The 14364-nt window shown below is 36.8% G+C and overlaps 1 protein-coding gene across 7 annotated transcripts in view; it reads right to left on the bottom strand.

Annotated features, from left to right (window-relative positions):
• The window catches only part of TBC1D19 (TBC1 domain family member 19), a 174796-nt gene that overhangs the window by 71676 nt on the left and 88756 nt on the right, over positions 1-14364 (bottom strand). For all 7 annotated transcript variants that reach the window (XM_008017700.3, XM_008017702.3, XM_073012480.1 and 4 more), the window contains one exon: positions 2773-2847. In XM_008017700.3, coding sequence (XP_008015891.1) covers positions 2773-2847 — 75 coding nt within the window. The remainder of the gene's footprint in view (positions 1-2772; positions 2848-14364) is intronic.

Consider the following 14364-nt stretch of genomic DNA (forward strand, 5'->3'; position numbering starts at 1 on the left):
TTAAATTTAAAATGGCTCAAGCCTGTAATCCCAGCACTTTGGGGGGCCGAGACGGGTGGATCACGAGGTCAGGAGATCGAGACCATCCTGGCTAACACGGTGAAACCCCCCCTCTACTAAAAAATACAAAAAACTAGCCGGGCGAGGTGGTGGGCGCCTGTAGTTCCAGCTACTCAGGAGGCTGAGGCAGGAGAATGGCGTAAACCCGGGAGGCGGAGCTTGCAGTGAGCTGAGACCCGGCCACTGCACTCCAGCCTGGGCGACAGAGCGAGACTCCGTCTCAAAAAATAAAAATAAAAAATAAAAAAAATAAATAAATAAAATAAGTCTTTGCTATAGGGAACTGTAATGAAACAGAATTTTTTTTTTAAGTGATCATTCCCTTAACGGCTGACTTTAATAATGTTTGGAGTGATCGGCAGAGCCCAACTAAGTCAAAAAGAACCAGAGACAGATATCTTCCTAAAAACATTCATGATGTGCAAAGGACAGACGCCATCAACAGTTTTATTCAATTCCTCAGGCACAAATTACTTCCTTCTTGGAACAGATTTTCCTTACTGACTCAAACTGAAATTCATTTTGGAGACAAAGAGAACTCTCATCCTAGCACTTCTTACTTTTTTGAACTTTTTCACATGTGAGTTTCCTTTCATTTGACTAGAAAAGAGGCTAATGGTCTTACAGCCTAAAAGATCTCTTACATTTTTGATAAAATAATCCACTGAGCATAATAATTTGACCTCAAAGTTAATAATAGTACCTGTGATCCAAATCTAGTGAAAAACCTCTGTGAGATTCAAGACTTTCCGTCAAAGGACTGTATTCTCTAAACTCTCATTTCCACTTACTGTAGAGCTTAGTGGTTAAGAATACAGTTCTGAAGTCAGACTGGCTAGGTCTAAATCCTGGCTTCACTACTTAATATGTTAATTTAAACAAATTTCTTTCTTTATCTCAATTTCCTCATTTGTAAAATAACAAAATAACTACTTTCTATTTTGTTACAACACACGTGTCACTATGTTGCTGGCTGCTGGTAAGGAAATGATGTTAGTATAACATGGAAATTGTATTGGTTCAGATGCAATTTTTATTAAGCAAGAGGAGCTGGAGCAGAGGGAGGAGAATTATAACCATCAGCAGGGAAAAAAAAATGTCTTTAGCTCAGCTGCTGCTGCACAGGCATGAGACTTTATAGTTGCATTTTAAGAACATTAAAAAACGGACATTGGCACTGGGGCTCCCTCTCCAGAGAGGCACACTCCCAGCCCAGAACATTTCTCCCCTGCTATTCTCTTGTGCTCACCTTAACAGTAGCTCCAGTGGCCCAGAGCACCACTTGCATTTGCATTATTTTAGCACTTCTGTATTATTATTTTTACACATTTTTAATAGCTCCTACCAGACCAGCCTGCCTGAGCTGTCTGATTCTTCTCCCAGGCTACCAATGATTGCTTTTGTTAGTACTATGATTACAAAGTTGCAAAAATTGTGAGTGGATCTACCCCAACCCTGTTTTGCCCATAAGCTCTGTTATTTTTAATGCGTGGTTTTACAGAATGCAAGTTTTTTTCCCCAGAAAAACAACGCATTTATAATTCACAGCCTAAATGTTGGTATCTGCTACTCTTAGGTATTTGTAGGCATTAAATAGTAATCTATGTAAAGGGTTTGGAATACTATATGGCACAATAAGCAGTCATTTGTTAGTAATAGTTACTATTACCGCTGGCCATGTTCTACTCAGACAAATTTTCAGGTCCTCAATATGTAATCTTCTTTTCCCCATTTCCGAGACCTGTAATAACATGCCTTTCTCCCTTATATTTCAAATCTAAATTTAAAATCTAAGACTTTTAAGTTGCCTAATATTAATTCAAAATTATTCATATCCTATATTACACATAAAGTATTAGCTACACCAGACCAATCTGGTTCAACTTTCATGTAACACAGTTATGAGCTGTTTTTTAGTTGCCATGGACCCCCAGGTTGAAGGTCATGTAACCTGAGCATGCCCAGATTAACCAAGCCTGCAACCACAGGTGGAACCTATGTGATAGGACTAAGGAGTGGGGTCTGAATTAAGAAGTGGACACCATATGGCAGTATCCAGGATTCAATCAGATCAAGCCCTGGCATCATCCCATGGCAGGATCCAATCTGATCAAACCTTTCTAGCTACAAAAACCCAGTGATTTGGTGCTTGGTTTTCTATTGTGTACTGGAAAACGGACCCTGTTTGGCTCAGTGATGAAAGCATTAACTCAGCTCTCAACTTGATTATCAGATGCTTGGAGGCAAAATCTCAATGTATCTCTACCTTAAAACTTGAGATATACTTAGCCATATGTCTAGAAACTAAAAGAAATTAAAAATTAAAAAGGACTTCAATATAAAGAGAATATACAAGTAGGCCCTAAAGAATCATAAGATAAAAATATTATAATCTGGTTTTGCTTTTCAGTTGCCTTTTTACTTAGTTTGTGTAGAAAGCCTGAATTTAGAGATATAAGAAATGCTTATTATCTTCATCAAAAAGTAGGACTAGAAAAGAATCATGAAGACAGCTTCAAAGGGAAAGAAGATAACATAGAATGAAAACTGCAAATTTTGAACACCAACTTTATATGTATACATCTAATCACTTAAAATTATTTTTCAAGGTTAATATATATCATTATACATAGTACAGGCTCTGCATACTAAAGAATCTCAGTTTTTAATGATATTAATGAAAAGGAAAAAACTAAGTTGACTTTTACTTACTTTATAGATTAGACTGTCCACCAAAAGGTCATGTTGTATCACATTGGTCTTAAGCTGCTCATAATACAAGACATCCTAAATTTAAAAGTAAAACAAAAAAATTAAAGGTCAATCACATTTATAAAGTCAGCCTCAAATTCAAATAATAATCAACAGTATTCCCAACACTAAGAAGGGCAGGAACTCAGTTTTATTCACTACTATAACCCTCATGCCTAACAGTAGATGTTCAATAAATATACTTACTCCTATCACTTAGGATAACGTCTGGCACCTAGTGAGCATTCAGTCAATATTTGCTAAGTTAACTATAAATTAGCTTTAATAGCAAATACAGCATTTATTGAGTACTTATAGGCACCAGGCACTATTTTACCCACTTTACAAGAGTTAACTCATTTAATCCCAAACCAACAAAATGAATTAGATCAGTGATTATTATTCCCATTTATGCTTGAGAAACTGAAGCCAAGAGAGAAAAGTAACTTGCTATCCAAGACCATAAAGCTAGTAAGATTTAACCTCAGGAAACCTGGCCCCACAACCTATACAAAAAACTCAGAAGGATTACTTTATACTGCCTTTCTAATACCTAAATTATTATAAAATAAAAAGTTTAAGCATAACAAAGCACTCCTGGTAGTAAAAGCAATCATATAGCATATAAAGTCAGTCAGCTTTTAATAGTAGAATATGGTCCCATATGCTTGAGCTCAGGAGTTTGAGGTTACAGTGAGTTATGATTGAGCCACTGCTCTCCAGCCTGGGAGACAGAATGAGACCCAATCTCTTAAATAAATAAATAAATACAAAAATATGGCCCCATAATATTATAAAATCTTATTAACTGCACAATTATGAGATTAGGCTAATGTTTAATGTAATAGAGAATAAGAAGTGGAAGAGAGGGAAAATGGAAAGTGGAGAGAATAAGGGAGGAAAGAAAGTGGGAGGAGGGACTAGAGACAGTAATCAAGTTAAGCATCAGGTTCATAGTTGGTCGGGGTATAAGGATGAAGGTAGGGATCAACTGGGTAATAGTTATGCTAATGAGAAATGGAAATATTATCTCGTTGCTTTAGCTGACCCACGTATTCCTCCAAATCCCTCCTTTCACCTCTCAGGCACGTTAGCCCTAGCCTCCTCTCAAACCCAAAGGCAAAATTGAGCACACGCGGATCTGTATGACTCCTGATCTCACAGAAGGGTTGTGGGATATGGTCGTCTGGGATAAGGAGGAATATTTACTGCATGTAGTTGCCTTGCCAGGATAAAATCTGACTCTATGTTTCCTGAAATATGATTTCTACATCGCGAAAGATGTTTAATACATAGTTCTTTGGCTTGAGTCAAAGTGCTCTTTGCCTAACAATGATCTGGGCCTTTACTGGCTATTTTTAGTCATTTAAATTTTAATTAAAAAGCCTTAATTGGTTATCATTGATGTTTTCATTTTTTAACTAAAGCAAAATTATTTTACTATTTTGTTTATCTTCCATTGTATCTACTGAATCCATCTCTCTGGCTAGAGTGCAGGCTCCTTAATGGTGGAAACAGCACCTAATTCAAATATCAATTCCTGCCAGTTGGCATAAGTAAAGTAATGCAAAAGCTACGTTTAGGGGTTTGCCTCTTTTTAAAAATAAGTTTAAAATTACAAACTAATATATGACCATTAAAATAAGTGAAACAATCTAAAGTAAAATAAAGAAAAAGTTAAGCATCTTTTTTCCTTCCATTCAACTGTCCCAAAATAACTAATATTATTTGTATTTGGTATTGTATTTGTGGTGTTATTTGTAATTTGTATTATTCCATGCTTATACCTATCTCCATGCTTATATGACTATGTAATCATAGTTGGGCGTTTGTGTTATCGTTTTTCAATATGAAATGGAATCATACCATACTCATTATTCAGCTTCTCTAACCTAATGCTATATCATGGTTTTCCTTCTTGTTAAACAATACACATTTAACTCATTCTTTTTAATAGTTACATATATTTTAATATTTTTTAAGCTGTGGTATAGATTTGACACAATTTGTTTAATCATATCCCTGAATAGATTTGACACAATTTGTTTAATCATACAACCTGAACAGATGGATACTCAGGTTGTTTGTCCCTACAAATAATGTAATAAATATCCTTAGGCACTATGCTTTTATATCTACAGAATAAATTGGCAAAGGCAGGATTATAGGCTGAAGGCTATATGTATCTTTTTTTTTTTTTTTTTGAGACGGAGTCTCGCTCTGTTGCCCAGGCTGGAGTGCAGTGGCACCATCTCAGCTCACTGCAAGCTCCGCCTTCCAGGTTCACGCCATTCTCCTGCCTCAGCCTCCCGAATAGCTGGGACTACAGGCGCCCGCCACCTCGCCCGGCTCGTTTTTTGTATTTTTAGTAGAGATGGGGTTTCACCGTGTTAGCCAGGATGGTCTCCATCTCCTGACCTCGTGATCTGCCCGCCTCGGCCTCCCGAAGTGCTGGGATTACAGGCATGAGCCAACGTGCCTGGCCAAGGCTGTATGTATCTTAAACTGGGCTACAAATTGCCTAATTGCAGAAAAAAAAATCAATTCGAATTCCCACCAGCAACATGAGAGCGCATTTTATCTATGTACTCACCTCTTTTAAACATTTTCATGCTTGAGAAACATCTCGATGTATTTATTTGCACTTTCCTAACTCATAATACAGTTGAAGAACCTTTCATATATTTATTGGCCATTTGAATATCCATTTCAATGATTTGTCATTCATAACATATACCTATTTTTCTATTAGATTATCTTTCTCTTAATAATTTGTTAGATTTGTTGTTTATAAGGAAGATTAACTGTCATTTGTAATGCAAAAATGTGTTACTTGATTTTGGTTTATGGTATAGATTGACAATTTATTTTTCTTTTAATTTTTGTGAGTATATAGTAGATATATATACTTATGAGTTACATGAGATATTTTGATATAGGAATGCAGTGTGTAATAATCACATCAGGGTAAATGCCTCAAGCATTTATCTTTTGTGTTACAAACAATCCAATTATAGTCTTTTAGTTATTTTTAAAAGTATAATTATTTTTATTATAGTCACTCTGTTGTGTTAGCAATTACTAGGTCTTACTCACTTGTTCTATTTTTTTTTTTTTTTTTTTTTTTTTGAGACGGAGTCTGGCTCTGTCACCCAGGCTGGAGTGCAGTGGCCGGATCTCTGCTCACCGCAAGCTCCGCCTCCTGGGTTCACGCCATTCTCCTGCCTCAGCCTCCTGAGTAGCTGGGACTACAGGCGCCCGCCACCTCGCCCGGCTAGTTTTTTGTATTTTTTAGTAGAGACGGGGTTTCACCGTGTTAGCCAGGATCATCTCGATCTCCTGACCTCGTGATCCGCCCGTCTCGGCCTCCCAAAGTGCTGGGATTACAGGCTTGAGCCACCGCGCCCAGCCCACTTGTTCTATTTTTTGTAACCATTAACCTTCCCCACTTCCCCTGCACCTGCACTACCCTTACCAGCCTCTGGTAACCACCCTTTTATCCTCTATCTCCATGAGTTCAATTGTTTTACTTTTTAGCTCCCATGAGTAAGTGAGATCCTGCAAAGTTTGTCTTTCTATGACTGGCTTATTTTACTTAACATAATGACCTCCAGTTCCATCTATGTTGTTGCAAGTGACAGGATCTCACTATTTTTCATGGCTAAAGAATATTCTGTTGTATATTTGTACTACATTTTCTTTATGAATTCCTCTAATGATAAAAATTTGGGTTACTTCCAAATATTGGCTATTGTGAATAGTGCTGCAATAAACATGAGAGTGCAGATATCTCTTCGATATACTTATTTCCTTTCTTTTGGGGATATATGTAGGAGTGGGATTGCTGGATAATATGGTAGCTCTATTTTTAGTATTTTGAAGAACCTCCAAATTTTTCTCCAGAGTGGTTCTGCTAACATTCATTCCCACCAACAGTGAAGGAGGGTTCCCTTTTCTCCACTTCCTTGCCAACATACATTGACCATTTTTAAAAAGTACTTAGGGCTTTGGGTTTTCCTACTAGATTTGGGCAAGGCTGCCCCACCACATGTTTATACAAATATTTTCCTAATTTTATTTATAAAATTGTCAATTAAATTTTTTTATTATTTATAATGCACCTGGAATTTATTCTTGTACCTAGTTATCAAAAGGTCTGTTTTCTTTCAGAAGGATGGTCAATTATCAGCATCCTTTATTAAATAAACCATGCATTTGCAATTGAAATAAAATGCTAGACCTGGATCTATTTATGGACTCACCATTCATTATTTTTCATAATTTATCGGACTATTCTTTTTTAAAAAATTTATTTATTATTATTATTATACTTTAAGTTCTAGGGTACATGTGCATAACGTGCAGGTTTGTTACATATGTATACTTGTGCCATGTTGGTGTGCTGGACCCATCAACTCGTCATTTACATCAGGTATAACTCCCAATGCAATCCCTCCCCGCTCCCCCCTCCCCATGATAGGCCCCAGTGTGTGATGTTCCCCTTCCCGAGTCCAAGTGATCTCATTGTTCAGTTCCCACCTATGAGTGAGAACATGCGGTGTTTGGTTTTCTGTTCTTGTGATAGTTTGCTATGAATGATGGCTTCCAGCTGCATCCATGTCCCTACAAAGGACACAAACTCATCCTTTTTTACGGCTGCATAGTATTCCATGGTGTATATGTGCCACATTTTCTTAATCCAGTCTGTCACTGATGGACATTTGGTTGGATTCCAAGTCTTTGCTACTGTGAATAGTGCCGCAATGAACATACGTGTGCATGTGTCTTTATAGCAGCATGATTTATAATCCTTTGGGTATATACCCAGTAATGGGATGGCTGGGTCATATGGTACATCTAGTTCTAGATCCTTGAGGAATCGCCATACTGTTTTCCAAAATGGTTGAACTAGTTTACAGTCCCACCAACAGTGTAAAAGTGTTCCTATTTCTCCACATCCTCTCCAGCACCTGTTGTTTCCTGACTTTTTAATGATTGCCATTCTAACTGGTGTGAGATGGTATCTCATTATTGTTTTGATTTGCATTTCTCTGATGGCCAGTGATGATGAGCATTTTTTCATGTGTCTGTTGGCTGTATGAATGTCTTCTTTTGAGAAATGTCTGTTCATATCCTTTGCCCACTTTTTGATGGGGTTGTTTGTTTTTTTCTTGTAAATTTGTTTGAGTTCTTTGTAGGTTCTGGATATTAGCCCTTTGTCAGATGAGTAGATTGCAAAAATTTTCTCCCACTCTGTAGGTTGCCTGTTCACTCTGATGGTAGTTTCTTTTGCTGTGCAGAAGCTCTTTAGTTTAATTAGATCCCATTTGTCAATTTTGGCTTTTCCTGCCGTTGCTTTTGGTGTTTTAGACATGAAGTCTTTGCCCATGCCTATGTCCTGAATGGTATTACCTAGGTTTTCTTCTAGGGTTTTTATGGTATTAGGTCTAACATTTAAGTCTCTAATCCATCTTGAATTAATTTTCATATAAGGAGTAAGGAAAGGATCCAGTTTCAGCTTTCTACTTCTGGCTAGCCAATTTTCCCAGCACCATTTATTAAATAGGGAATCCTTTCCCCATTTCTTGTTTTTCTCAGGTTTGTCAAAGATCAGATGGCTGTAGATGTGTGGTATTATTGTTTCATAAGTGAAGGAGAAATAAAATCCTTTACAGATAAGCAAATGCTTAGAGATTTTGTCACCACCAGGCCTGCCTTACAAGAGACCCTAAAGGAAGCACTAAACATGGAAAGGAACAACCGGTACCAGCCATTGCAAAAACATGCCAAAATGTAAAGACCATCGAGGCTAGGAAGAAACTGTATCAACTAACGAGCAAAATATCCAGTTAATATCATAATGGCAGGATCAAGTTCACACATAACAATATTAACCTTAAATGTAAATGGACTAAATGCTCCAATTAAAAGACACAGACTGGCAAACTGGATAAAGAGTCAAGACCCATCAGTCTGCTGTATTCAGGAGACCCATCTCACATGCAGAGACATACATAGGCTCAAAATAAAGGGATGGAGGAAGATTTACCAAGCAAATGGAGAACAAAAAAAAGCAGGGGTTGCAATACTAGTCTCTGATAAAACAGACTTTAAACCATCAAAGATCAAAAGAGACAAGAAGGCCATTACATAATGGTAAAGGGATCAATTCAACAGGAAGAGATAACTATCCTAAATATATATGCACCCAATACAGGAGCACCCAGATTCATAAAGCAAGTCCTTAGAGACTTACAAAGAGACTTAGACTCCCATACAATAATAATGGGAGACTTCAACACTCCACTGTCAACATTAGACAGATCAACGAGACAGAAAGTTAACAAGGATATCCAGGACTTGAACTCATCTCTGCAGCAAGCAGACCTAATAGACATCTATAGAACTCTCCACCCCAAATCAACAGAATATACATTCTTCTCAGCACCACATCGCACTTATTCCAAAATTGACCACATAATTGGAAGTAAAGCACTCCTCAGCAAATGTACAAGAACAGAAATTATAACAAACTGTCTCTCAGACCACAGTGCAATCAAACTAGAACTCAGGACTAAGAAACTCAATCAAAACCGCTCAACTACATGGAAACTGAACAACCTGCTTCTGAATGACTACTGGGTACATAATGAAATGAAGGCAGAAATATCAGACTATTCTTAAACATTTAATCTCCATGAGAACTTTAAGATAATTTCATCCAGTTAAAAATAAAATTAATACTCTAATAAATTTGTTTTGGAAAAACTGACAAATTTTATAATATTAAGACTTTCCTATTTTTATGAATGACATTAAGGCTCTCCACCCAAGAATGATGCAGATCCCAGCTGTGTGACCCTAGGTAAATTAACAAGCTTTTCTGAGCCTCAGTAAAATGATGAAAATAACAGCAACTTTTCTGTAGGTTGATGTGAAAAATAAATGAATTAATACATGTAATATGCTCTGAATAGTATCTGGCACAGGGTAAGTGCTATGTAAGAGTTAAATATTATTGCTCTTTATAGAGTATTATAATTTTCCTCATATGGATCCTGTCCTGCTAAATTTATCTTATAGATATTTTAATGTTTCTACTATTGAAAATGAGGTATTTTTTCACTATTATATTTCTAATTTATTATTGATAATAGAGAAAAGGCTTGATTTTGTATATCTATTTCATATCCCTCTGTTTGTAATTTTTAAAAAATCTGTTGGGTTTTCTGGGTATATAGTCATGATCATCTGCAAAGAAGATGGCTGTATCTCTACTTTCCCCAAACATAAACCAACTCATTTCCACATCTTCAGCTAGGACCTCAAAATCTATGACAAATAATACTGGTGAATAATCACTGCCTTACTCCCAATTCTAATGAAAAGAGCTTTGACGTTTCTGTTTAAATTTATTATTGGTTTGGGGAAATAGTTGTATTATTTTTCAGTAATTCATTTAAAGATTTGATTACAAATGGCTGCTAAGTTTTATTAATATCATTTGACAACTATGACATAATTATAACTACTTAAAATATATTGGGTTTCCCCAATATAACCCTTTTAATGTCTATTAAAATATAAAGTAAAATTTAAAAACTTATTGATATTTGCATCTAACAAAGATACTATATACATAAGAAATAATTATTTTTTATACTTTTCCTTGTTCTCTTGAATAACATACCATATAGCTTAACAATATTAAACCTTTAGTGTGTGTATATATATATATTTTTTTATTATTATACTTTAAGTTCTGGAGTACATGTGCAAAACATGCAGTATTGTTACATAGGTATACACGTGCCATGGTGTTTGCTGCACCCATCAACCCATTACCTACATTAGGTATTTCTCCTAACATTATCCCTCCTCTAATCCCCTACCCTCTGACAGGCCCCGGTGTGTGATGTTCCCCTCCCCGTGTCCATGTATCTTCATTGTTCGACTCCCACTTATAAGTGAGAACATGCAGTGTTTGTTTTCCTGTTCTTGTGATAGTTTGCTAAGAAGGATGGTTTCCAGCTTCATCTACGTCCCTGTACAGGACATTAACTCAACTTTTAGTATATTTTATTGAAAATTTTATTGGATGTTTAATATTTCCGGCTAGAAGATAGATGTATAGCAGTAATCTAGATAGACAAGTAACCTAACCTCAGAGAGCTTTAGACTAAATCAAGACCTTTGTTATCTAGTGACTTAGGCATAAGCTTGGACAGAGTTCTTAAGAGTTCAGCTGTTCTTTATCAACCACTGAGCAGTATATTTTACTGACACATGGACAAAATCATATACCTCATGATCCCTTTATTTTTTCAAAACAAAATTTTTATGTGGATTTCAAATTGTGAGTTTTCTCACAAATGGATGCAAATAGTAAACTGAATTAAGTAAAACACATTATTTTCCCATCCAATTAATTATAGTGCTTAAAGATCTAAAAGCATCTAAACTAGTTATAGGGCTGGTTGCTGCCTGAATAGCAGGAGAGTATGCAGTTAATAATTTGTACTCATACAAGGATCCCAGTCACCAATTTGAATAACTAAAGATGGTTTCCTAAAAGATTAGACACAATCTAAATGCTATGAATAAATTCGTAACTATGACTTTAAACAGATAACAGTGCTTAGACAAAAATCTATTCTAAATTCTAGAGGTAAAAAAACATATCGGAGAATCTGCGACCTAAAAGAGACTTTGGAAATATCTAGTTTCTTTTCTGAATTTTCACATTTAAAAAATGAGATCTGGCCAAGTTAACTGTCATAGCTGGTGACTGAAATAGTTTCCATAATCCTCAGTCTATGCTATTGGTTTCAATAGTTTTCAGTGTAATTTATCCATGTAACATGAGAGAAAAACATTGGTAGGAAAGTCAGAATTACACCATATGCTTACAATCAATGAGACAAATTTTTATGTTAATATTTTAATTTATCTGATAAAATATATAAGGATCTATAAAATTTAATGATTACCAATATAAACAGAATATTTTAAAAGACTATTTAGTATAAGCTCTGGTAATGTATATATATGTAAGAGTAATACAACATCATTATAAAAAGCAATCTTTGAAAAACAAAGTAGCCCAATTTTTAGCATCAGAGAATATTTTAATTTCAGTACTTTTTTGGTATTTTACACAGATTTACACTGTCTTAACTTAAGAAAAACAAATATACTCTTGGGAAATGAAAAAACCCAAAGAATTTCTAACAGTTTACAGCTAATTGTAAGATGAGTAGACAAAAGGCAGAGAAGGCATTTCAGGGAGAGAACAACACGGTGCAAAGACAATTCAACGTGTCTTGTAGAAAATATTGAGGTATAGATTATGCCTTTTCTTTTAGACATATGATATATTTTTCTTTTAGCATACATTTTTGAATCTGATATATATTAAACATATAATGGAGTTCTCTAGCCAGGGTTCCCAATCCCCAGCGTGCAGACTGGTACCAGTCTAGTCCGTGGCCTTATAGGAACTGGGCCAGATGGTGAGCGGTGGGCCAGGAAGCATTGCTGCCTGTCAGATCAGCAGTGGCATTAGATTCTCATAGGAGTGTAAACCCTATTGTGAACTGCACATGAGAGGGATGTAGGTTGTGTGGTCTTTATAAGAATCTAACTAATGCCTGATTTGAGGTGGAACAGTTTCATTACGAAACCATTCCCACCCACACCCCCTATCCATGGAAAAAAATGTCTTTCATGAAACTGGTCCCTGGTCCCAAAAAGGCTGAAGACTGCTACTCTAGGCAACTAGAAATGAAAAATTTTAGGCTTAAACAAAAGCTTGGATTGAAAAGAGAGTTGAAGCCGTTAGGGAATAGGCGATTCGTGATGAGGCAGTTCAGGGAAAATGTATAGAATAAGATCAAAATGGAATTCTGAGAAATACATGCATTTAAGGTCCAGCAGAGAAATCCAAATGGAGACTAAACAAAGAAAAGAGAACGAAGAGCTAAGAAAACAGGGTGAACTAAAGTAAAGATCAAGAATATTTCAAGGATCAAGTAGGCACTGATATCAATACTGTAGGTATAAGAACTAAAATATGTCCACTATTCCTTGGTGACTTTAATTAGGGTAGTTGTAGTCATGTAGTGGGGGTGGGTGTATGTCAGACTACAATTGACTGAGTAATTAATGAGATCAAGTGATTAACTCAGCATTACTTAACTCATATTAATACAATCAAGTAATTAATGAAATTAAGTCTAGCACAGAATTTTGTTTCACAGGTGTAGCTGTGAAAGGAAGGAAAGGGACAGGGAGATGGCTAGGAAAGACATGAGGTTTAAGATTTACTTTTATTCCTAAGATAGAAAAGACTTGAGAATGTATAATGCTATGGGAAGGAGTGAGTAGAAAGGAAGGAAAAGGCAGAACAAAAGATTTGTTTTAAAGTAGATGGAACATGTACAAACATAGAGAAAAGAAAAAGTATGTTAAGGTGTTTCAAATACAGGATTTTAAAAAGTCTTTAACCAGAAGAGCTGTGATATCAGATGTATTAGTCCATTATTATGCTGCTATGAAGAAATACCTGAGACTGGGTAATTTATAAAGGAAAGAGGTTTAATTGATTCACAGTTCCACATGGCTGTGGAAGCCTCAGAAAACTTACAATGATGGTAGAAGGCACCTCTTCACAGGGAAACAGGGGAGAGAATGAGTGCCCAGCAAAGGGGGAAGCCCCTTATAAAACCATCAGATCTCATGAGAACTAACTCATTAGCATAAGAACAAAATGGAGGAAACCACACCCATGATTCAATTATGTCCACCTGGTCCCATCCATGACATGTAGGGATTATGGGAACCATAATTCAAGATGAGATTTGGATGGGGACATGGCCAACCGATATCATTCCACCCTGGCCCCTCCCAAATCTCATGTCCTCACAATTCAAAACACAGTCATGCCCTTCCAACAGTCCTCCAAAGTCTCAACTCATTCTGGCATTAACTATGCCGATGCAAGAGGTAGGCTTCCATGGCCTTGGCCAGCTCTGCTCCTGTAGCTTTACAGAGTACAGCCCTGCTCAGGGCTGTTTTCACAGGCTGGCATTGAGTGTCTGCAGCTTTTTCAGGCACACAGTGCAAGCTTCTGGGGTTTGGAGGATGGTGACTCTCTTCTTACAGCTCCAGTGGGGACTCTGTATGGGGGCTCCAATCCACATTTCCCTTCTGTACTGCCCTAGCAGAGGTTCTCCATGAGGGCTCTACCCCTGCAGCAGACTTTTGCCTGGATATCCATCACATATTCTTTGAAATCTAGGTGGAGGTTCCCAAACCTCAATTCTTGACTTCTGTGTACATGGAAGCTGCCAAGTCTTGGAGCTTGCACCCTCTGAAGCAATGGCCTGACCTGTACCATGGTCCCTTTTAGTCATGGCTGAAGCTGAAGCATGGGACACAGGGTACCATGTCCTGAGGCTGCACAGAGCAGGGGGACCCTGGGCCTGGCTCAGGAAACCATTTTTCCCTCCTAAGCCTCCAAGCCTGTGATGGGAGGGGCTGCTGTGAAGGTCT

This window comes from Chlorocebus sabaeus, chromosome 27 (genome assembly GCF_047675955.1).
Source record: "Chlorocebus sabaeus isolate Y175 chromosome 27, mChlSab1.0.hap1, whole genome shotgun sequence".
Classification (NCBI taxonomy): domain Eukaryota; kingdom Metazoa; phylum Chordata; class Mammalia; order Primates; family Cercopithecidae; genus Chlorocebus; species Chlorocebus sabaeus.